A 25,272-nucleotide genomic window follows, 5' to 3' on the forward strand; every position below is an offset into this window, starting at 1 on the left:
CAATAAAATCTCAATTATGAAAGAAAAAAAAAAGGGCAGAAAATTTTACAAGACTTATCTTTGTTTTGGGCTTCCCTGGTGGCTCAGTGGTAAAGAACCCGTCTGCCAATGCAGGAGACAAAAGAGATGGGAGTTTGATCCCTGGCTTGGGAAGATCCCCTGGAGGAGGGCATGGCAATCCACTCCAGTATTCTTACCTGGGAAATCCCATGGATAAAGGAGCCTGGCAGGCTATTGGAAAGAGTCGGTCACAACTGAGCGACTGAACAACAAAATTCACAGATATAGACACAGACATTTTCATTTTAGGAGTAGAGGAAGTACTCTTTCCATTAACAGGTTTAAAGTGGGGAAAAGATTTAAAGTCACTTTTGGTTACCCTGCACAAGAGCCTGGCATATTCAACATACCAGTTGCAGATGCAAACTTTTGGCTCACTGGAATATCAAACTCTCCAGTGTTCACCTCCAGAAGGGCCATAGAGATAAAACTTTTCCCACATTTCTTTCATGCATTTCATTCACTATCAGCACTTTCTTCTGAATCCCCTTTCCGCAAGCACATTCACCTCTGTGAGCAGATCTTCAGTGATTCCTGTGGGGCCCTGACTTCAGATCCACCACAGTTCAGATGCCCTGAAGTGATTGCTCTGCCTGGCAGTGCGTAGAGCTAATCCAAGTTAAATGGCCATGAAAACAAAACCACATATTCAGACTTTTTGTTCTTTTCTGTTGAAAGTCGTTTTTCAGACTACCTATAGTATGGTAAATTAAGCTAGCCCCACCATGGATTCCCATAGTGTCTTTCTCTGGAAAAGTCTTCAGTGTGCTAGGAATCTGTGTGTTTCCCAAAATCCTTCAGCCACCTGTTTACTGAAAATTGTTTGTGAGAAATTAATGTAGAATAAATGAAAGTAGCTACTTACAGAAGTGGTCTGCCGTCATTTATTTTCTGAGGCTGATTTAGGAATATAACTTCATGTTTTAGATTTATTCCTTATCACTGCCATGTATGTTTGATATTTTAACACTTTTTCATTTAAAAAAATATTTTTTATTTATTTGGCTGCACCAAGTCTTAGTTGCGGCATGTGGGATCTGGTGCCCTGATCAGGGATAGAACCCAGGCCCTCTGTGGTTAGCGCACATGGGAGTGCTTAGCCACTGGACCAGCAGGGAAGTCCCCTCTAATACTTTCTCTAATAAGTCTTTTTATTGGGAAAGTTTTCCTACACTATTAAATCAGTATGATAAAATTCAAGTTTTATTTACTTTGGTATGTAAAGATATTTTGAGTGTATATAGGTACACATTCAAAATTTGTTATTAGTCTCCAAAATATTTTTGCTTTTATTTATTGATTTTTCTTACACATTTTTCCACAAGTCATATGGTCATATCCTAACATTTTTATATGAAAATTGTGCCTTTGATTGATGTAGAGAGGGCTTACATCCTGTTTTTTTATATCATGCTTTCTTTTGAGAGTCCATTATGCATGCTCAAAACCAATGCTATTTTTCACTTATTATATGTTATAATTTAATGGAAAACAATTTTTCAAAAGGAGGTCAGGCCCTTTCTATGATACCTAAACAAAAGTGGTTGACAAGAGCAGTTCAACTGGAGAGCCAAAATGCCCAGAGCAGCAGCAAGACAAGAATCTAATCAAGCAGAACTTAGTTTGACTATTGGACTAATTGAGAATATACTTACCAGTAACAAAACTAAAGATTGGATCGTTGCTTTGGAGACCTTTGAGAGTGAGATGGAACATACATTCAGCTGGAAAGATCTCACAGTGAAATTAGAAAGAGAGCAGAGTGACTTATCAGGAAGCCTATCAGGAAACCTAGTCCATCTTGATATTACTCTAACATCTGGGATTATTGTTCATCCTTTATTTTCTTAGGTATTTCCTTTAGGAACATTTAATATGGAAACATGGGGCAATATTGGGGATTTCAGTCATTTAGTAATTGAGTTCAGAATTCATTAGTTGATTCAGCAGTTACCAAGGGCTCTACTTTCTTAGATTCCAGTTTTTTTAAAGTGAGGGATGGTATGGGGAGGGAGGAGCGTTCAGGATGGGGAACACATGTATACCTGTGGTGGATTCATTTCGATATTTGGCAAAACCAATACAATATTGTAAAGTTCAAAAATAAAATTAAAAAAAAAAAAGTGAATAGAACTCAGAAGCCAATTTGGTAGGAAAAACAAGTGCATATAATCCCACTATGATGGAGATAAACCCAGGATGCCTTGGAAACACATTGGTGTGTGACACTTCATCCAGATGGAGGTTGGGGCCAGAGGTGTAGGTAGGGTTTCCCCTTGATACAGTTTAGAAAGATGGGGAGGAATTAGGGGAGAAGAGGAAGAAGTCAGGAATGTGCCACACCAAATGAGTGACGTGGCCGCAGCAAGAGACGTGGACTTCCAAGGAGTTCTGAGAGACTGGGGCAGTTAAAGTTCAGGCTTTAAGCACTGCAGGAGCCTTGAATGCCGTAACAGAGTCCAGGCTTTACCTTGGGCAGTGTGGGGCCATTGAAGGATTTTACACATACTGTATTTATGGCTCGTATGATGTTTCATTCCTTTGGAAACTTAACATTCTGATATTTTTGTGCTTTGGATTAATATGCATTCCTTACCCCTCCCATCTCCCACAGTATAGTTTATCTGTTAAATTCAGGTAGTGATGACAGAAGGAAAACAGAATTGACATTTTTGGTCTTACTGTTCACAAGACTGTTTAAATGTAATAGATGTGAAATGAGCAGGAAGACATCTTGAAATGTTTTATGTTCTTTATGTATTTTCGTACATCCTGTAGAAATGTGTCATTCCCTGTATATTTTCAGGCACTTGTGAAACTTTAGGGGTATGAATTCATTTTTAGGACTTGTGTGGATGTATTCTCATTATTAATTATTACTGAAGTGCAGAGGAAATGATATCAGCAGATGTGCAGAGCTTTTATTCGCACTGAATACACTATTCATTTAGACAAAAAGATCATTTCTCAATTCAAATCGGAATATTCTAATTTAAGGCCTAAATCAGTTGTGTCATAATCTCTATGGAAACAAAGCTTTCTACTGTGTAGTAATTGCATAAGTAACTCATTTCCCCTTGTAGATACACAAATTGTTAATGCAGATGCTTTTTCCATTTTCTCTCAAGAACTCTCTTAAAATAGAAGAGATTTTAGCGAATGACATTTGTTTATGTTTTATAAGGTTTAAAATATCTGTTCAAATTTCCTACTTACATACATTCTTATAAAATTGTTAAAACTTAAATTCTTGATGAGCTCACTTTCTTTTCCTGGTTGGAATTCCGACACAGAGGACTGAATTATCCTTCCCAGTTCCTAGCGTATTAACATCATCCGTCTGTGCAAGACTCTCTGCAGTCGGGTTGTCTAGTTTTGTCTTGCTGATCTTCAGGCATTCTTTATATATCATGGGTATGCATCCTTTCTCAGTTATATGTTTTGCAAATACATTCTGTTACTTAACCTTTTCAGTCTCAGACTAGGGTCTTTTGATGAACAACACTCCTAATTAAAAAATCTAATTTATTAATCTTTTTCTTTATGGTTATTACTTTTAAAAAAATAATTTTTATTTATTTTGTTATTTGTTTGTTTGGTCTGTGCTGGATCTGTTGCTGTGTGGGCTTTTCTGCAGTTGAATGAGGGGGTTACTGTCTAGTTGCCGTGCGCGGGCTTCTCATGGTGGTAGCTTCTCTTGTTGTGGAGCACAGGCTCCAGGCACGTGGTCTTCAGCAGCTGAGGCACGTGGGCTCAGTAGTTGTGGCTCCCGGGCTCTAGAGCACAGGCTCAATAGTTGTGGTGCTTGGGCTTAGTTGCTCCACAACTTGTAGGAGCTTCCCAGATCAGGAATCTGACCTGTGTCTCCTGCATTGGCAGGCAGATTCTTTACCACTGAACCACCAGGGAAGCTTGGTTATTGCTTTTCTTTTTTTTTTTTTAATTTTATTTTATTTTTAAACTTTACATAATTGTATTAGTTTTGCCAAATATCAAAATGAATCCGCTACAGGTATACATGTATTCCCCATCCTGAACCCTCCTCCCTCCCCTGGTTATTGCTTTTCGTGTTTAACAATCCTTGCGTATTTCCCAGGGTTCCTCTCTCATTTTGTTGTTTGGCTTGTCTTTATTTGGCTCTCCACCCCCTCCCTGCCTACCGCAGGTGACCGTTCTAATGTATTTACTGTGTGTCATTTTGTTTTTATGTATTCTTAGAAAATATGTTTTGTTACGTACTTAAGTATTTTAATTTATATAAATAGTACTGTATTCCAGATCTCATTCTGTTTTCTTTTTTCACTTAGCATATGCTTCTAAGATCTGTGACATTGAACTTCCTGGTGGTCCAGTGGTTGGCACTCTGTGCTTCCACTGCAGGGGGAATGGGTTCAATCCCTGGCTGGGGAACTAAGATCCTGGTGCAGCAAAACGAAAAAGGGTCTATCATATTACTGTCCCCCAGTTAGATATATCCATATCACGTGTAACTCCTTGCCACTGTATAACCCTGGACAAACATCTTTGCACATGTCCCCTAAAGATCTTTGTGAATAGACCCAAAATTCTCACCTCTGGAATGTAGGGTATGCATAGGCAGTTTTGGCTTAACCTTAATAGTTGGTTCCTGAACATCACGTACTCTAAGTGAAAATTTCAAGTAGGAGTCATTTCTTACTATTTCGAATGGGAAAGATTACAATTCATTATAAGTGAACTCAAAATGCTGAACTTATTTCCTAAAGCATAACTGAAACTGACTAAACTACCACACATAAATAAGTCTAGCATATTAAAGTGTAAAATGCTTAAAATAACACCTTCAAATCACCGTGGTTATTAACCAGTGGTTGCTTTGAAGGCACTAATAAGGACCGTTTGCCTGCTTCCTGCAGCCCCATCACCTGTCAGAGGAAGCAGGGAGTGGGCCCAGGGAAGATGGTTCTAGGTTGGCCTCTCTGCAGCATTTCAGAGATGCACATCCCCTTAGACACTTCCTACTTTCCAAAATGCTTATACAGTTATAGCTACTGTCATCTAACAAGTATATTTGGATAATAATTTGAGACTTCCTGCACGTAATTTTATTCAAAATGTATTGGACTTCTGATTTCCAGTTCTGTATATAAGGTGTTTGGAAGTCAACACTCTGACCTAACAACTAAAGCTGTGTGTTAATCACTCAGTCGTGTCTAACTCTGCAACCCCTAGCCTGCCAGGCCCCTCTGTCCATGGAATTCTCCAGGCAAGAACACTGGAGTGGGTTGCCATTCCCTTCTTTAGGGGATCTTCCTGACCAGGGATCAAACCTGGGTCTCCTGCATTGCAAGCAGATTCTTTACCATCTGAGCCACCAGGGAAGCTTTTAATGAGTAAAGCTGAACAGAGGCACTACATATGATGGAGAGATCAACTCTCCTAGAAGACATAACAGTTCTTAATATATATGCTCCCAGCAACAGAGCATCAGACTGCATCGGACAAAAACCAGTGGAACTGCGAGGAGAGATAGTGGATTAACATAGTAGGGAACTTCAGCACCAATCTTTTAGAAATGGACAAATCTAGCAGGCAAAAATCTATGTAAGGACATAGTTGAACTCAATAGTGTTGCTGAGTCACGTCCAGCTCTTTGCGACTCCGTGAAGTACATGTAGGCTGCCAGCCTCCTCTGTCCATGGGATTTTTCCAGGCAAGAATTCTGGAGTGGGTTGCCATTTCCTTCTCCAGGGGATCTTCCTGACCCAGGGATTGAACCTGTGTCTCCTTCATTAACTGGCAGATTCTTTACCACTGTGCCACTTGAGAAGCCCTGAACTCAATAGGACCATCAGTCAATTGGATAAAATTGACATCTATTGACTACTTCATCCAGCAGTATCAGAATACACATTTTTCTTAAGCTCTTATGGAACACTTATTAGAACCACATTCTGGGCCACAACATCTTAACAGATTTCAAAGACTAGAAATCAAACAATGTCTGGCCTCCAACCATGGTGGAATTAAACTAGAAATGAATAACATAAAGGTAGCTGGAAAATCCCCAAATAATCGGAGATTAAATAATATACTTCTAAGTAATACATGAGTCAAACAAGAAATTTCAAGATAAATTTTCAAATATTTTGAGCTGAATGAGAATGATAACATAGTTTATCAAAATCTGTGGGCTGCAGCAAAAGCAGTGCATGGAGAAAATTTTGTGGCATTGAACGCACATGTTGGAAAAGAAGAAAGATCTAAAATCAGTAATCTAAACTTAGAGGAAAAGAAGAGCAAATTAAATCCAAAGTAAGCCAAAGAAAAACAATAAGAATTAGTATATTCTTTGCAGCTGAAGATGCAGAAGCTCTTTACAGTCATCAAAAACAAGACCTGGAGCTGACTGTGGCTCAGATCATCAGCTCCTTATTGCAAAATGCAGGCTTAAATTGAAGAAAGTAGGGAAAACCACTGGATCATTCAGGTATGACCTAAATGAAATCCCTAATGATTATATAGTGGAGGTGACAAATAGATTCAAGGGATTAGATATGGTAGACAGAGTGCCTGAAGAGGTATAAGCGGAGGTTTGTAACATTGTACAGGAGGTGGTGACCAAAACCATCCCCGAGAAAAAGAAATACAAGAAGGCAAAGTGGTTGTCTGAGGAGGCCTTACAAATAGGTGAGGAAAGAAGAGAAGCTAAAGGCAAAAGAGAAGGGGAAAGATACACCTAACTGAATTCAGAGTTCCAGAGAATAGCAGGGAGACATGAGAAAGTCTTCTTAAGTGAACAGTGCAGTGAAATAGAGGAAAACAATAAAGTGGGAAAGACTAGAGATCTCTTCAAGAAAATTGGTGATAGCCAGGGAACATTTCACACAAAGATGGGCACAATAAAGGACAGAAATGGCAAGGACCTATCAGAAACAGAAGATACTAAGAAGAGGTGGCAAGAATGCACAGAAGAACTATAGAAAAAATGTCTTAATGGCCCAGATAACCACGATGGTGTCACTCACCTAGAGCTAGACATCCTGGAGTGTGAAGTCAAGTGGGCCTTAGGAAGCATTACTATGAACAAAGGTAGTGGAGGTGATGGAATTCCAGCTGAGCTATTTCAAATCCTAAAAGATGATGCTGTTAAAGTGCTGCATTCAATAAGCTAGCGAATTGGAGAACTCAGTAGTGGCCACAGGACTGGAAGAGCCCAGTTTTCATTCCAGTCTCAAAGAAAGGCAATGCCAGAGAATGTTCAAACTACCAACAATTGCACTCATTTCACATGCTAGCAAGGTAATTATCAAAATCCTTTAATCTAGGCTTCAACAGTACATGAATTGAGAACTTCCAGATGTACAAACTGGGTTTAGAAAGGCAGAGGAACCAGAGATCAAATTGCCAACATACATTGAATCGTAGAAAAAGCAAGGGAATTCCAAAAATATATCTACTTTTGCTTCATTCACCATGCTAAAGCCTTGGACTATGTGGGTCACAAAAAACTGTGGAAAATTCTTAAGGAGATGGGAATACCAGACTACTTTACCTACCTCCGGAGAAACCTGTATGCAGGTCAAGAGCAACAGTTAGAACCGGACATAGAACAATGGACTGGTTCCAAATTGGGAAAGGAGTACATCAAGGCTGTATATTGTCACCCTGCTTATTTAACTTATATGCAGAGTACATCATGCTAAATGCCAGGCTGGAAGACTCAACAAGCTGGAATCAAGATTGCTGGGAGAAATATCAACAACCTCAGATATGCAGATGACACCACTCTAATGGCAGAAAGCAAAGAGGAACTGAAGAGCCTCTTGACGAGGGTGAAAGAGGAGAATGAAAAAGCTGCCTAAAAACTCAACATTCAGAAAACTAAGATCATGGCATCCGGTCCCATCACTTCATGGCAAATGAATGGGGAGATAGTGACACATTTTATTTTCTGGGGCTCCAAAATCACTGCAGACGTTGACCGCAGCCACAGGATTAAAAGCCACTTGCTCCTTGGAAGAAGATCTATGCCAAACTTGGACAGCATATTATAAAACAGAGCTATCACTTTGCTGACAAAGGTCCCTATGGTCAAAGCTTTGGTTTTTCCAGTAGTCATGTACAGATGTGAGAGCTGGACCATAAAGAAAGCTGAGTGCTGAAGAATTGATGCCTTCAAATTGTGATGCTGGAGAAGACTCTTGAGAGTCCCTTGGACAGCAAGGAGATCAAACCAGTTAATCCTAAAGGAATTCAGTCCTGAATATTCATTGAAAAGATTGATGTTGAAGCTGAAGCTCCAATACTTTGATGCAACACCTTACATGGTCAATACAATACCTGATGCGAAGAGCTGATTCGTTGGAAAAAACCCTGATGCTGGGAAAGACTGAGGGCAAGAGGAGAAGAGGACAACAGAGGATGAGATGGTTGGATGGCATCACTGACTCAGTGGACATGAATTTGAGCAAACTCCGGGAGATAGTGACAGACAGGGAAGCTTGGTGTGCAGCAGTTCATGAAGTTGCAAAGAGTCAGACACAACTGAGCACCCGAACAACAAGAACCGAAATCAGTGAAATTGAAAACAAGACATCAGTAGAGAAAATCCTTGACACCAAAAGCTGGTTCTTTGCAAAGATCAGTAAAATGTATTAGCCTTTGTGGAAGGCTAACTACAAAAGAGAGAAGATACAAATTACTAATTTCAGAAATGAAAGAGGAGACTTCACTACAGATCTCATGGAAATTGAAAGGATAGTAAAAGAATACTTTCACAGCTCTGTGCTTGCACTTTGATTACCTGGATGAAATGGACCGATTCTTTGAGAAGACAGTATCTGCCAAAGCACACGTGAAAAGAAATAGATCTGAATAGACCTATCTACTGAAGAAATTGGGTCAGTAGTCAGTAACCTTCCAAAACAGAAAGCCCCAGGCCCATATTGTTTTATTGGTGAATTCTACCAAACATTTTTAAAATTTGTATTTTATATTAGAGTATAGTTAATTAAGAATTTTTTTTCAGGTGTACAGCAAAGTTATTAATTTATACATATACATAAACATGTATCTATTCTTTTCCAAATTATTTTCCCATTTAGGTTATGACAGAATATTGACCAAAGTTCTCTGTGCCGTACCATAGTTCTTTTATCTCTTTTAAATATAGCAGTATGTACATTTCAGTCCCAAACTCCCAGTCTGTCCCTCCTCTTTCCCCTTCCTCCCTGGTAACCATAAATTTTTTCTGTAAATCTGTCAGTCTGTTTTATAAATAAGTTTATTTTAATTATTTTTTTTTTTAGATTCTACATGTAAGCAATATCATATAATATTTGTCTTTCTCTGTCTGACTGACTTAGTATGATAATTTTCTGGTCCATCTGTGTTCCATCTGTGTTGCCGTAAATGGCATTATTTTCATTCTTTTTTCAGTGGCTGAGTAGAATTCTGTTGTAGATATGTACCACATCTTTGTCCGTTCAGCTGTCAGTGGACGTGTAGGTTGCCCTGTGTCTTGGCTTTGTAGACAGTGCTGCAGTGAACATTAGGTGCGTGTGTCCTTTCAAATGTTTTTCTCTGGGTATATACCCGAGTGGGATTGTTGGATCAGTATGGTAGCTCTATTTTTAGTTTTCAAAGATACCTCCATACTATTCTGCATAGAGAGTGTACCAATTTACATTCCCACTAACATTCTAGGAGGGTTCCCTTTTCTCCATACCTTCTCCAGCATTTATTGTTTGTAGATTTTTTGACGATGGCCATTCTGACTGGTGTGAGCTGCTATCTCATTGTAGTTTTGATTTGCATTTCTCTAATAATTAGTGATATTGAGTATATTTTCATGTGCCTCTTGCCCATCTGTCTTCTTTGGATATGTCTATTCAGGTCTTCTGCCCATTTTTTAAATTTTTTTTTTTAATATTAAGCCCCATGACCTGTTTGTAAATTTTGGAGACTAATCCCATGTCGGTTGTACTGTTTTCCAATATTTTCTCCCATTCTGTGGATTGTCTTTTTATTTTGTTCATGGTTTCCTTTACTGTGTGAAAGTTTTTGAGTTTAATTAGGTCCCGTTTGTTTTTATTTCCATTACTCTAGGAGATGGATTGAAAAAAGATATTGCTGCAATTTATGTCAGAGAGTGTCTGATGTCCAAAATACATAAACAAGTCTTAAAAACTCGATAATTAGAAGTGAACAATCTGGGATTGACATGTACACACTACTACGTATAAAATAGATAGCTAATGGGAACCTACTGCATAGCACAAGGAACTCGACTCAGTGCTCTGTGGTCGCCTAAATGGGAAGGAAATCCAAGGAAGAGGGGAGATGAGTATATGTACAACTGGTTCACTTTGCTCTACAGCCAGACCTAACACAACATTGTGAAACAACTATACTCCAATTAAAAAAAGAAAGAAAAGAAAATGAATAATCTGATTAAAAAATGAGCCAAAGGCCTTGACAGGCACCTCACCAAAGATATACAGATAGCAGATAAGCATATGAAAAGATGCACCCCATCATGTGTCAGGGGAAATGTAGATTATAACAACAGTAAGATACTGCTCCCCACCTATTTAAATGGCCAAAATCTGGAACACTGACAACACCAAATGCTGACAAGGATGTGGTGCAACGGGCCGGGGTGGGGTGGGAAATGTAAACAGTGCTGGAGGGAATGTAGAATGGCAGCCACTTTGGAAGACAGATTGGCAGCCTCTTACAAAACTAAACAGACTCCTGTCATAGATCTAGCATTTGCTCTCCTTGTATTTACCCAAAGGAGTTGAAAACGTACACTACGCAGACACCTGCACAAGGATGTTTTTAAGCAGCTTTATTCATAATTGTCAAAACTTAGAAGCAACTGAGGTGTCCTTCAGTAGGTGAAAGGGTAAATTGTGGTACATCCAGACAGTGGAATATTAGTTAGTACTGAAAAGAAATGAGTTATCAAGCCACAAAAAAGTTACGGAAGAACCTTAAATACATATTACTAAGTCAAAGAAGCCAATCTGGAAAAGGTACATACTTGTGTGATTCCAACTGCTTGGTAGTCTAGAAAAGGCAAAGAACCGTTGAGCCTGTGCTCTAGAGCCCAGGAGCTGCAGCTACTGAGCCCGCGTGCCTAGAGACTGTGCTCTGCAAGAGGAACCACAGCAATGCGAAGCCTGCGGACCACAACTAGAGAGTAGCCCCACTCAACTAGAGAAAAGCCCGTGCAGCAATGAAGACCCACACAGCCCAAAATAAAATTATTAAATATATATATATATATGTAGTTTGGAGGCTATAAATATGCATTTTAAAAATACAATAAGACAACTTCTGGTCAAGATTTTAGCTTAAAACCATTAGGAAGAAGCAGCCCTGGGAGAAGACAGCCTCCCCAGGGAGCCTCTCGCCTGGGCTGTTTGCTGCTGTGAGCACTGCAGGGATTTTCCATGACTTAGGGCCAAGGCTCTAGCCATTCTCCCCTCAACCCCAATGCTGAACCCCCATCCTGGATCCAAGGCTTTCATCTGCCCCACGGGTTCCTCATCTCTGTTGATAGTGTTACTGTCTTCACTATTTAATATATACCTCCCTCTTTTCCTAGTGGTTTCTCTTCTGAAACTCAGAGTAGAGTTCAGTTTTCTAAACCGAAAATGACTTCTTCCTGGATTTTTCTGAGCTGGTTATTTGAAATTTGGAATTAGATATAATTAGTAGTGAAAAATGTTCCAAAAGAAAGTTTTAAAGAAACCAGTATTATTTGTTAAACAAAACCATGTAGGCCCATTACTGAGACTCTCTGGATAGCCCTCGTAAAAGAGGACTGGGAGATGGTTTCAACAGTAGACCCTCGGGTTGAGAACTGCTGTGTTCAGGGCGTCTGATGATTTAACACAGGAAGGAGGTGAGGATGAGCAGTGTTAACTCTGTGTCTTTTTCAAATAGCTTTCAGTTTGGAAGCCCACTTTTCTGCCAACACCTACGTGTTTAGCTTCCACACCTAGTAAGGATTTCGTCCTTGCTCTGGAAGCTGGTGAGGGGCACTGCGAATGTGTATGCAGCCCCTTTCACTAGTGATAATGGCTCTATGCCGGCACCATGCAGAGAGCTGCGAATCTGCTACTCATTTCTGCTTCACAGCCACTGCTTTTCCCAGGCGAGACTTAGCAAAACGAAGAAACTTGCCTAAAGTTACCGTTTTTTGAGGGAAGAGAGGTCAGAGTTCAAACCCCTCTCTCTCCCACCTCCCTTCCCTGGTGAAGGGAAGCTTGGGTGATAGTGGAGAATTCATTGTGTTGTGTGGGTTGCCATTCTCAGTGTAACCCACTTCAGAGAGCATTGAGGTTTATGAAGCTAACCTGGTAAAACCTGGGCTGGTGTTTGCTTCGGGATGGCTGGTGTGGTCAGCTAGCAGGCAGGCAGCTGGGGCCTTCTGAACAAGGTGGGCTGCTGTCTGAGTGTGCCGGGTGCGCAATAAACATGACCTGTTCATGAAAATATGCCGGAAATAGACTTGTCCCAGACAGAGGCAAGGTGCTAACTTACTTCTTTGGTCAGGAATATCCTCTTGAATGCACGTCATCCATGCCTTCTGGATTCAGGTTTTCTCTGGGAGGGAGCTGAGTCAATAACACTGAGTTCTCGGTGTCTCTCTTTGCACTCCCTGGCAGCCTGTATAACCTTCTTCTCGTTCTGACCAGTTCATACAAGTGGTCATTCTCCTCTTTTAGGAGGATCTGGGGGAGAAGTGGGCTTCCCCCATGACTCAGCAGGTAAAGAATCTGCCTGCAGTGAAGGAGACACGGGAGAGTCAGGAAGATTCCCTGGAGAAGGAAATGGCAACCCACTCCTGTATTCTTGCCTGAAAAATCCCATGGACAGAGGAGCCTGACAAGCTACAGTCTAGAGGGTTGCAAAGAGTCGGACAAATTGAGCGACTAAGCAGGTATGCATGGGTGAGAAGTAGACTCTCGTCTGGCCTCCGTGATGTTACATCTCAGATTTCTGCTGTTGGATTTGAGGGATTCTTAAATTTCAGTGACACAGTTAAAGAGAGGCACATGGGTTGGGTTATCCTTCAGTTGGCTAGCCTCATTTTTTTCTGGGTTGGTTCTTTCTGTTTTCACCTTCAGAGGCAGTCAGTCCTCTTCAAGGGTTTCAAGAAAACCTTGATTTGTCCCCTGTACCAACTACATTAATATTTAAGAAGTGGGTCCTATTTTGTACAGTATTTCAAGGTATTATGATGTTCATGGTTCTTACTAGCGATTACTTGAGTGCTCTGCAAGAAATAGCTGTTTGGAAAAATATAGTTTTAAAAATGCCTCTGTGTGTGTGTGTTAGTAAAAGTATACTTTCATAGCAAAAACTTCTTGGAAAACCTTTTCTGTAGATATTTAGAATTTACTGCACATTACTCACTATCAGGAATTGTGTTAAGCTCTTTAAATAGCTCATTTAATCCAGACACCATTTTTTGCCCAACACTATGGGGTTTGGGGAAAAAAGAGCCTGAACAGTTTCACTGTAGCCTGTGACTTGATTTTGGAATCCAATTGAGGTAACACATAAAAGGCTTCTTGTAAATATGTGCTGTGTAAATTGACTGGAGGGCAAATTAAGAGTAGGTAAGCGGAGAGAAGAGACTAGGACATTGAAAGTAGATACTGGGTTTCCCAGGTGGCGGTAAACATCCCACCTGCCAGTGAAGGAGACAGAAGAGATTTGAGTTTGATCCCTGGGTAGAAAAGATCCCCTGGGGGAGGAAGTGGCAACCCACTCTGGTGTTCTTGCCTGGAGAATCCCATGGACAGAGGAGCCTGGTGGGCTACAGTCCAGGGGGTAGCAAAAAGTCGGACATGACTGAAGCAACTTAGTACGTACACATGGAGTGCTTAGATTGCCCCGAGACAAGGACCAGGGGAAGAAGCTAGGAGGGAGCTTTGCCTCAGGGTAGCTCTTGGTGCCATCTTGTGGGTGGATCTGGAAAAGACCAAGCAGATCCACACCGCTTCTACCAGGATGCCCTGCTTCAGAACCCCAGATTTCTACACAACGCAGATACAAAACTTCTAGTCAGATATGACAGCTGTATCTGGGAATCAGTGGATTTGGTTGTATTCTGTTCATCAACAAGTCCTGATCAGTCCATCTCCAAAACATTGCAGATTCATCTACCCATCTCCATGGCAACTACCAGGCCAAGCAAGCATCTTCTCTTACCTACCTGGACTACTACTCCAAGAGCTTTATTCCTGTTTCTCTGCCTCCCCTCTCACCCTCTCACTGACTCTTCTCCACAGGTAGCTGAAGGGATCTTTTTAGAAAACAAAAATTGGATCATATCATTCCCTTGTGTAAAACTCCCTGGTGGCTTTTCATGAAATTTAGAATAAAACCCTGGTTTCTTGTCCCGGCTTAGAAAGCTCTGCATCTTACAGCTCCTGCCTGGCCTTAAGCTCATCTCCCTCTCTCCCCCTCCTTTCCTCAGATGTCTCCCCTGTTCCCACCCCCAGTCCTATGCTCTGCCTGGTGCCCCCCGTCCTTTCCCGGCATGGCTGACTCCTCGTCCAAATCTCACCTTCCACAGTGCCACCCTGTGCCACCTCAGAGAGACTTCCTTGACTCTGATTCCAAACAGCAGCCCACTTACTCTCCATCAGATCCCTCCCTGCTGTGTAGAGATGTTATTTGGTCTCTGTTGAATGCCCAGTGCTTGGGAAACCATTTGATACCTTGTGGGTGCCTGACAAAGGTTTGTGGAGTGGACAGATGCTGCTTTCCAGGTTCCTGTCTTGTTTCAGTTAGATACAGATTACAGTCAGGTGTCTTTCCCAGTAGATCATGAAAAGACCACGAGAATTAAGCTCCCAAGAATTGGACCCAGTTGCCACCATTGCCTGTTACCAGCGCTTTAACCATACTGCTCTAAGCTTCAGTTTGGTGGTGGTGGTGGTGGTGGTTCAGTCATGTCTGACTCTTTGCTACCCCATGGACTGTAGCCCGCCAGGCTTCTCTGTCCATGGGATTTTCCAGGCAAGAATACTGGAGTGGGTTGCCATTTCCTCCTCCAGGGACGCTGTAGTTTGGTCATCAATAAAATGGAGTTGATGAGCTTATCCTACTCATAGGGTAGGGACATTCCCTGGTGGCTGAGATTAAAGTGTCTGCCTCCAATGCGGGAGACCCGGGTTTGATCCCTGGGTCGGGAAGACCCCCCTGGAGGAGGAAATGGTAACCCACTCCAGTATTCTTTCCTGGAGAATCCCATGGACAGAGAAGCCTGGTGGGCTACAGTCCATGGGGTCGCAAAGAGTCGGGCATGACTGAGTGACTTCAATTTCACTTTCAGACACCTTCTTTCTCTTTTAAACCTGCACCACATTGTCATCATTTACGTATTCCCCTGCTACCACTCAAGGACAGGGTGGGCATTTGGTCTTTTCACTCCTAGTACCTGGCTCTCTGCATGCCTTGTGGTCCACAAATGTCTGAACTAATTTTGACTCTTCCCACCTAAGAACACACCTGACTCTTTACCAGGCTGGGCCCCTTTGATGAAGTTGCCACTCTGCTGGGAGAGGCAGAGGCAGACAGCCAGCCACTGGCTGCACCCGCAAGCCTGGAGGGCACGGACAGTTAGGCTGAAGACAAAATCTGATTTACATCTTCACTGTAGTTCCTGGGTTTGTAAACAATTAATATAAATTGATCCCAGCATAACTTTCTGTTTCTAATAAGGGGATGTAGGAAAAAGATAGATCACATGATTCTTTTGTGGTTCCTGGTGTTCAGGCTTTTCCGAAGATTCCTCCCTTTCTTTGTGTTCCTTTAATAAGTGAAAATACTCTGAAACCTGGAAGTGCTGTGTTATGTACCCGTGTTATGTATAAGCTTGTATGAGTATGATTTTTAGATAAATGATTGGTTAAAAAAGATTAGCTGTTGAGTAAACATTGATTCAGAAATATTTTTTGACTGCCTACCATGTGCCAAGGACTGTTTTGGGTATTGGAAATTTAGCAATGAATAAGGCAGATAAATCTTGAGACACTCTTTTAATAAGAAGATAACAAAATATGTAGTGTGGGAAATGGGAACTAAAGCTACAGGGAAAAAAAAAAGCAGGCAAGGGACAGGACAGGGAGGGTCAGGGGAGTAGAATATGTAGACAGGATGGAATTATATATCTCTTTCCTGTCCTCTCCCACTGTGATCAAGATTCATAACACGGTAACTTTGCCCTGCAGTGTCATGATGTTAGGTCAGTTAGGCAAACAAAAGAACCACTGAAAGGTGGTTCATCAAGGCGTCTAATAATAATTTATTTTAGACTTCCATGAGCCATATTAACAAAAAATTACTTTGAACTATTAAAGTACAAACATCATCCTAATCTAATATCCCAATTTAACAATAAATCTTAACAAACATATAAATATTAAAAAACCCGAAAGACTAACTCAGCCCCTTGTATAATTACTAATATAAGCCCACAAATATACTGTTGTTTTTATATTACCTAAAAGTATCAATTGCTTTCGAAGCTGATAGCTGTGTTATTAAAATTGAAAATGACTATTCCCTTCTAAAATTAATATGAAAAATAAAAAATTAAGAGGGCCGTGGTCTGAAGTATTAGGTCAGTTTGATTCTGATTTTGATACACAAAGAAAGAATGGATCCACCAATTCTAGTCATTCCGATCCCCTAATCCAGAGCTCTTGGGAAGTTGTTTACTCTCTGAGGACCAGCTGCTGACGTCTGCTTGCTGAGTAATGTCATCAGATTTCCTGGTGGTGGTTATTTTGGGGGGGGCAATGGTAAGTAGCTGTCTGGCCCTGCCGGTACACCGCTCAACAGAGGTCCTGAGAGCCGGACATACCCCATAGACAGGATGTAAGGTTAGAATGCAGTCAAGTTAAGTAAATACAGTCAGTGTTCATGACAAAATAGAATTGCTGAGACATTAATGTTTGAAATGACACTGCTAAAATTATATTGAGGTGGAATCTAAGATCTTTAAAGACAATCTGGAGCTTCTTTTCCTTCTTAGAATTAATGCAATGGTGAGTTACTTTTATAAGTTGAGATCATAAAGTTACATTGTCCTTCGTAAAAGTTGCTTCATCCACTTTTGGTGAAGACCATATCCTCAGAATGGTTTTCCCAGGAGGAGTGGGACTTTTGCCCTTAGCTGCCCATATTTTTATCTTGTCCTTCAGCTTGTGACCAACACTATATACAAATACATATGTATTTTTAAAAATCAAGCTAGTCATTAGCATTTTAAAGTTTTGCTAATTATTGCCTTTAACTTATTGTTCTCTCCCCTACTTCTAAAGTTTAAACGGTTGATTTTCTCAAATTTAGTGAATTGGAAGCTTAGTATATTTACTTAATTCTTTTTTTGTGACAGAAAGATCTAAGACTAAGTTTTGCCTCTGAGTAAAATTTCCTAGTATCCTGTAGGCCTCGTTACATTATATTCTTGTTTTTATTATTTTCCAAGTAATCTATAGGTAGCGTTTGTATTCCCCTCTCTGATCCAGCAATTACATGAGTTAATATTTTTAAAATTTCCAGGGAGGGGCTATTTCTTATGTTTTTATTTTTGGTTTGATTGCTTTATGGTTGGAAATAAAAACTGTACAAGTTTTGCTTTTAGGAATATGTTTTAAGGTTTTCTTTGTGACCTGGTACATATTTTTATGCTATTCATAAGTACTTTTTCTTCCCCTTTCAGACTTCATTTTTTTATCTCCTTGATCCTTCACAGCAAATGTCATGAGCATCCTTTGTAAGAGGCTGCAGCCCGTGGTTCACATGGAGGACCCAAGTGTTGCAGCTGCTTTATCCTGGGTGGTGACACAGCCCTCTTGTTGACTGTTTTCTCTTTTCTTTCATGAAACTCCACCTCTCAACACTGTAGAAAATTAGCAAAATGAATTTTCCTTCTTTTTCCTGTCATTTTCTTCCTTCTTCCTCAGTGGCTTCACTGTCTTCTTCATGGAGTAGGCTTCTACCATTTCTTGTTCTTTGATTTCATTCATTTCTTAATAAAAAGCAACAAAAACCTCATTGTTCTTTGGTGTCTCTTGGTGCCTCTTGCCTTCCTTCCTAATGAATGCCTTGTGAGAGTGACTGTACAGAGTGCCTCTCTCTCTCTTGAGACTCTCTTGGGGCCTCCTGGATCATCATCTCTCAGAAATTCTGGCAGCATCCATCTGTGGCTCCTGATGAGGTTGGCCTGTGGCCGCCCAGCTCTGGAGGAGAGACGGTGCCATGGGATGTCTGTGCTCACCCTTCCTTCACACTGCAGAGGTCCGTCCTCAGTCTCGGGTCTAGAGGAGCAGCAACCCTCATTCTTACACCTTCTGAGAGATGAGGTCCCTACAAAGCAAGGAGACTGAGCCTTTGTCCCATAATTAGTAGATATCAGCTTCTCACAGTTAGAAATAGACACGGATGTCCTCCATCACTCCACAGGTTTTGTTACATGGATTTACTGTAGGATAGGAGAAGGCAATGGCACCCCACTCCAGTACTTTTGCCTGGAAAATCCCATGGACAGAGGAGCCTGGTAAGCTGCAGTCCATGGGGTCGATAGAGTCAGACACGACTGAGCAATTTCACTTTCACTTTTCACTTTCATGCATTGGAGAAGGAAATGGCAACCCACTCCAGTGTTCTTGCCTGGAGAATCCCAGGGACGGGGAAGCCTGGTGGGCTGCCGTCTATGGGGTCGCACAGAGTCGGACACGACTGAAGCGACTTAGCAGCAGCAGCAGATCACTTCTTGAGGGGAGAGTTGTGACCTGGGCAGGCAGGTAGGAAGTTATCTTGTGAGAAGGTTTCCAGATCTAGTTCTACTGCTGCTGTGCTTTTGGTTTGAAATCGTACCATCACCCAGAGGCCTCAAGTAGTGTAGGAGTCCTGCCAACACTCACAGTGTTTCTGGAGAAACTGCAAAAATGTGTCTGTTCTTCCGGGTAGCAGCCCAGGGCCGGGGCTCATGGCTTGGGGCTGGATTTCAGCCTCCACTCCGCCTCCCTTGTGCTCCTTTTGTAGCGCACAGACTTCCCAGCCCTTCCAGTGGCCCTGGGCTTGCAGCACAGTTTATAGAACTAAACAGACTGGTTGGCGCAGTCCCAGCAACTGTGTGGCCTTAAACGAAGTACTTGGAACCTCCGTTTCCCAGTGTGAACTCCCGGCATGTTGCAGAGATGCAGTGAGATATAAGGTTGCAGAGATGCAGTGAGATATAACATATGTTCAGCCCTTAGTGCAGCACCCAGGTATGCTGAGCTCTCCATTGGCACTGTGATTCTTATTACTTGTTGGGGTTGGGTTATGACATTGTATTTTAAAAAATTATTAATTTACTTATGTATTTGGCTGTGCTGTGCCTAAGTTGCAGCACATGGGATCTTTTTTATGTTTGTGGCATGCAAATTCTTAGTTGAGGCATGTGGAATCTGGTTCTCTGACCAGGGATCGAACCTGGGTCCCCTGCGTTGGCCACGTGGAGTCTTAGCCACCAGACCACCGGAGAAGTCCCCAATGATACTGTATTTATCTTTGTGTGTTGGTTTTAAGTTCTCAAGTAGATAAGCTTTTTTTTTTTTTTCCTCTGTGTGCCTTGTGGGATCACAGTTTCCCTACCAGAGATCGAACCCGGACTCCAGCAGTGAGAGTGCGGAATCCTAACCAGTGGACTGCCGGGGAATTTCCAATAAGCATTTATTGATAACCATCGCATATAAGGAAGGTGTCTTTGGTTCTGATGTCCTGTGGTTCTGCTCACTGGATTTCATGATTTTTGTGCCGTTTTAGATGTAAGGGTTTATTGTCCGTCAGGGGAAAGATGGAAATAGACATGGAAGGACCCGGTGTTCGTTCAGTGTCTGATTTGTGGGGTTCTTTATAATTATATGCCTCTTGATCTCTGTAACAAGTGAGGAATTGAGGCTGAAGGTGGGCAGTTCACTTAGAGTCACACACAGCTAGAAAAAGAAAAGCCGAGAGCAGACACATTTTATTTGTCCTTCTCTGCGCTCTACCTTTCCTGGGGTTTATAAGGAGAAATCTGGGCTCCCTCCATCTAATAAGTATTTATGTAATTTCTCTCTAGAGTAGAAATTTCACTTTCATCTGTGGCACTGATTAGAGAGAGCAACATTTAAGCAAGTTTATCTTTTTTTTTTTTTTTCTTTTTAATTTTAAGCAGATCTTTTTCTTTCAGGTAGCAATAGCTGATGTGCAATTTGGCCCCATGAGATTTCATCCAGATCAACTCCAGGTAATAATACACAGCGCTATAATCCTCACCTTAATTGTCTCTAAAGATGGGGAGGGAAAGGATCTAAAGGTATACACTGAAAGTAATCTTCTCTTTTAGATAAAACGTTGGATCCATGTTAAATTCCCTGAACTTGATAGCAGTACCAGAGTTATATCAGGGAATATTTTTTTCTTAGAAATATAGATGAATTTATTCTGTATTTATTCTGTATGAATCATCTGTATTTACAGATGAAGAAATGTCTGCAACCTACTTTAAAAGTTAAAAGGTTCAGCAAAAAAATAATAATAATTGTGTGTGTGTGTGTGGAAAGAGAGAGCAAAGGTGTAAAATGTTACCAGTTCATGAAATTAGAAGAGGGGGTCACTAGCATTCATTGTCATTCATAACTTCCTGTAGGTTTGAAATTTTCTAAAACAGAGTAAAAGCGTAGTCTGTGCAAGGGTACTGAATCAGCTCCAGCAGAGAGAAACTATCTGCAAATTTTCTAGTTCAAAATCTTAAACAAAATAACCAACTGAAATTAAGCTCCAAAGTGACCTGATGCCTCACGTACACAAACTGTTAGACTTTTTAATATGTGAAAAACACTGGTGGAAATTTGCTGTTTGCTTTTGTTGTATTTGTGCACCCGAGTAAGCTTAGAGGAACCCAGTCCTCAGGAACAGGGTTTCTGTCGGCTTTGCATTCTCTTCTCCTGAGGCCGGTCAGCCTGGGTGTGAAGGGGGATGGGGCGGCACGCCTGTACCAGATTGGCACAGGGACCTGGCCGCACAGGGCAGAGGCAGCCGCAGGCCTCACCTGCCCAGGCAGGGCACAGGGACAGCCAGCTGCTTCTTGCACCTGGAGCTGTTCCCGTGTCACTAAATGAGCAGGTTTGAAAGTGTCACGTTTTGGTCTGCTTTGAATCTCCTCTCTTACAAACAAAGTAGTATTTTTTTTTAAACTTGGAGGAATTATGAAGTCTTGAGTCAGATTATTTAATACTTTAAATATTATTTAAAGTATTAAGTATTTTAAGAGCTTGACTGAAATATTGGTGTTTACCATCTAAGGACTTAACCTAGTTAACTTCCTGTTAACTAAAATTTGTGTTTTGATCAATTTGGTTTTAAGATGAAATACTGTCTTTGTTGATTCTTCCAGTGGGCTTATTAGCAAAAGAAATAAGCATTTGACCCATGCTTTGACTTCCAGACTCAGAACAGCTAGAATAGCACTGGTTTCAGGGAGCTGAGCAGTAACGTTGCTGAGTTACATGGAGGAAAAGGATTTACTCAACAGATTGTAATGCTTACCTCTGTATACTTGCCTTGAAAACACCTGGGAGTTTTCTATGGGCTTCTAAGACATCACAGTTCTAACAGCATCTTTTTTTTTTTTTTTAAAGAAGTGTTCATGCTTTTTTGATTCAGGTACTTTTAGTGTTTACCAAAGAAGATAACCAGTGTAATGGATTCTGCAGGGCGTGTGAAAAAGCAGGGTTTATGTGTACAGTTACCAAGGAGGCTCAGACTGCCCTCGCCTGTTTCTTGGACAAACACCATGACATCATCATCATAGATCACAGAAATTCCCGACATCTGGATGCTGAGGCACTGTGCAGGTGAGCCTGAGAAGTGGGCCTCGAGAGTCCTGTGGCATTTGTGACAATAAATGCAGTCCTGAAATACATTCAGTTGAATTCACTGTCTTTTAAGGTGCCTTCCATGCTTGTAAAGTGAACAAGACGTTAGACTATATTATTGGGCTTCCCTGGTGGCTGATACGGTAAAGAATTCATCTGCAGTGTGGGAGACCTGTGTTTGACTCCTGGGTTGGGAAGAGCCCCTGGAGAAGGAAATGGCAACTCACTCCAATATTTTTGCCTGGGAAATCCCATGGTCAGAGAAGCCTGGTGGACTGCAGTCCATGGGATCACAAAGAGTCAGACACAACTAAGCAACTAACACTTTCACTTTAGAATTTTATTACTTCTAGGAGTGGTCTTTATCTCTTTTGTTGCGTTTCGCGTTGCTTAAAGCAGTAAGAAAATATGAATGTAAACTGTTAAGGGTTAAGATGAAATCCCGTATGTCATGAACCACAACTGTCACCTGCATAGGACTGCAGCAACAGTTACTGTCACTTTCTAGATGTTTTAAAAGTTACAACACATTTGAAAACTGTCTTCCAGTCTTAGGCAAATGTGCCTTGTTTTTAATACTTGCAGAAAATCAATATCATGAGAGAATTTGTGTAGCAGACATAAATCTAAGAAAGGTACTTTCTCAAGAAAAGTCATTTGTTGCTGATGGAAGCAAAGCAAAAGTGAAATATCAGTTTTATTTAAAAGGAGGCTTTACTTGGGGGAAGACAAATCACAATTTGAATATAAAATTTTATAATGTGTTAATTTTCCAGTTCCGGTTCAGTCACTCAGTCGTGTCCAACTCTTTGCAACCCCACGGACTGCAGCATGCCAGCCTTCCCTGCCCATCACCAACTCCCGGAGCTTACTCAAACTCATGTCTGTTGAGTCGGTGATGCCATCCAACCATCTCATCCTCTGTCGTCCCCTTCTCCTCCTGCCCTCAATCTTTCCCAGCATCAGGTCTTTTCAAATGAGTCAGCTCTTCCCATCAGGTGCCCAAAGTATTGGAGCTTCAGCTTCAGCATCAGTGCTTCCAATGAACACCCAGGGCTGATCTCCTTCAGAATGGACTGGTTGGATCTCCTTGCAGTCCAAGGGACTTTCAAGAGTCTTCTCCAACACCACGGTTCAAAAGCATCAATTCTTCTGCGTTCAGCTTTCTTTATAGTCCAACTCTCACATCCATACATGACTACTGGAAAAACCATAGCTTTGACTAGACAGACCTTTGTTGGCAAAGTAATGTCTCTGCTTTTTAATATGCTGTCTAGGTTGGTCATAACTTTCCTTCCAAGGAGTAAGCGTCTTTTAATTCCATGGCTGCAATCACCATCTGCAGTGATTTTGGAGCCCAAAAAAATAACGTCTGCCACTGTTTCCCCATCTATTTGCCATGAAGTGATGGGGCTAAGAGTTAATTTTAGGGATGTTTAAATCTTGGCTTTTAAGAGCTAGAAAAGATGAAAAGCTAAATATTAATGTAACGATTTAAAAACTGAGCTGACAAGAAGTTGACATCCCATCAAAAGGCTGTTTACAGGTACATGGTGACTTCCTGTGTACTTGAGAATTTACCTGTCAGGTGGTCAGACAGGGTAGCTTTTGCCTTGGTGTGATCCACGTCTGTTCAGACTTGCCCCCGGCCTTGGTCTCAGGCCTGCTGTGCTGCCTGTGTCCCTTTCCTGTCGGGTTGATTACAGTAACATTGTCCCTGGAGCCAGATCTGTCAGACATGCCATCTGGCAGTGCACCCGTGAGGGCTGCGGAGGTGTGGAGGGAGTCCTGACCCCGGGGCCTAGCCTCTGGCCTTCAGGTCACTTTACATCTTCTCTGAGGATGTGTTTTCTTAGCTGTAAATCTGGAACATTTGGTTTCCACGATCCTTTCTCTCTCAAACATTTGATGGATGGCATCCAGAGGAAGGGAAGAAAATGTCTCAGTTACATGGTGCTTATAGTCTTGATGGAGTGCTGCGAGGCAGGAGAGGTATTTGAAGAGGGCCAGAGAGCCCAGATAGAAGAGGTGAGAGGGGTGAGGTGCTGAGGAAACCCTGGCTTCCTTTATAGTCTTATTCAAGTCCATACCTGGCCACAGGTGTGTGCAGAACAGTGACCTTCACACTTATAAACATGGCCTTGCTAGACCGTCCAGGGCTCTAAGGGAGAGATTAAATTGTGGTAGTTATGTTCTGCCTTTTTTTTAACTTTTTGTTTTCTGTGGGAGTATAGCTGATTAACAGTATTGTGGTGGTTTCAGGTGCATAGCAGAGCAGCTCAGCCACACGTGTACATGTATCCATTCTCCCTGAAATTCCCCTCCCATCCGGGCTGCCTCATAACACTGAGTAGGGTTCCTGGTGCTGTACACTAGGACCTTGTTGGTTATCTACTTTATTTATTTATTTTGGTTATCCATTTTAAATATATGCTCTACTTTTTTTTTTTTAAACTGTGGAATGCAAAAGTAGGAAGTCAAGAAACACCTAGAGTAACTGGCAAATTTGGCCTTGGGGTACAGAATGAAGCAGGGCAAAGGCCAACAGAGTTTTGCCAAGAGAATGCACTGGTCATAGCAAACGCCCTCTTCCAACAGCACAAGAGAAGACTCTACACATGGACATCACCAGATGGTCAGTACCAAAATCAGACTGATTATATTCTTTGTAGCCAAAGATAGAGAAGCTCTATACAGTAAGCAAAAACAAGACCAGGAGCTGACTGTGGCTCAGATCATGACTCCTTATTGCCAAATTCGACTTAAATTGAAGAAAGTAGAGAAAACCACTAGACCATTCAGGTATAACCTAAATCAAATCCCTTACCATTATACAGTGAAAGTGACAAATAAATTCAAGGGATTAGATCTGATAGAGTGCCTGATGAACTATGGACAGAGGTTCGTGACATTGTATAGGAGACAGGGGTCAAGACCAGCCCCAAGAAAAAGAATTGCAAAAAAGCAAAATGGTTGTCTGAGGAAGCCTTAAAAATAGCTGTGAGAAGAGGAGAAGCGAAAAGCAAAGGAGAAAAGGAAAGATACAACCATCTGAATGCAGAATCCAAAGAAGAACAAGGAGAGATAAGAAAGCCTTCCTCAGTGATCAATGCAAAGAAATAGAGGAAAACAATAGAATGAGAAAGACTAGAGATCTCTTCCAGAAAAGTAGAGATACCAAGGGAAGATTTCATGCAAAGATGGGCACAATAAAGGACAGAAATGGTAGGGACCTAACAGAAGCAGAAGATATTCAGAAGAGGTGGCAAGAATACACAGAAGAACTATA

At 41.4% G+C, this 25,272-nt stretch overlaps 1 protein-coding gene across 2 annotated transcripts in view; it reads left to right on the top strand.

Moving 5' to 3' along the window:
* PDE8A (phosphodiesterase 8A) overlaps nt 1-25,272 on the top strand; it is a 144,285-nt gene that overhangs the window by 55,559 nt on the left and 63,454 nt on the right. For both annotated transcript variants that reach the window (XM_027522011.1, XM_027522010.1), the window contains exons 2-3: nt 20,297-20,353; nt 21,772-21,962. In XM_027522011.1, coding sequence (XP_027377812.1) covers nt 20,327-20,353; nt 21,772-21,962 — 218 coding nt within the window. In that variant the 5' untranslated portion in view covers nt 20,297-20,326. The remainder of the gene's footprint in view (nt 1-20,296; nt 20,354-21,771; nt 21,963-25,272) is intronic.

This window comes from Bos indicus x Bos taurus, chromosome 21 (genome assembly GCF_003369695.1).
Source record: "Bos indicus x Bos taurus breed Angus x Brahman F1 hybrid chromosome 21, Bos_hybrid_MaternalHap_v2.0, whole genome shotgun sequence".
NCBI classification, from domain to species: domain Eukaryota; kingdom Metazoa; phylum Chordata; class Mammalia; order Artiodactyla; family Bovidae; genus Bos; species Bos indicus x Bos taurus.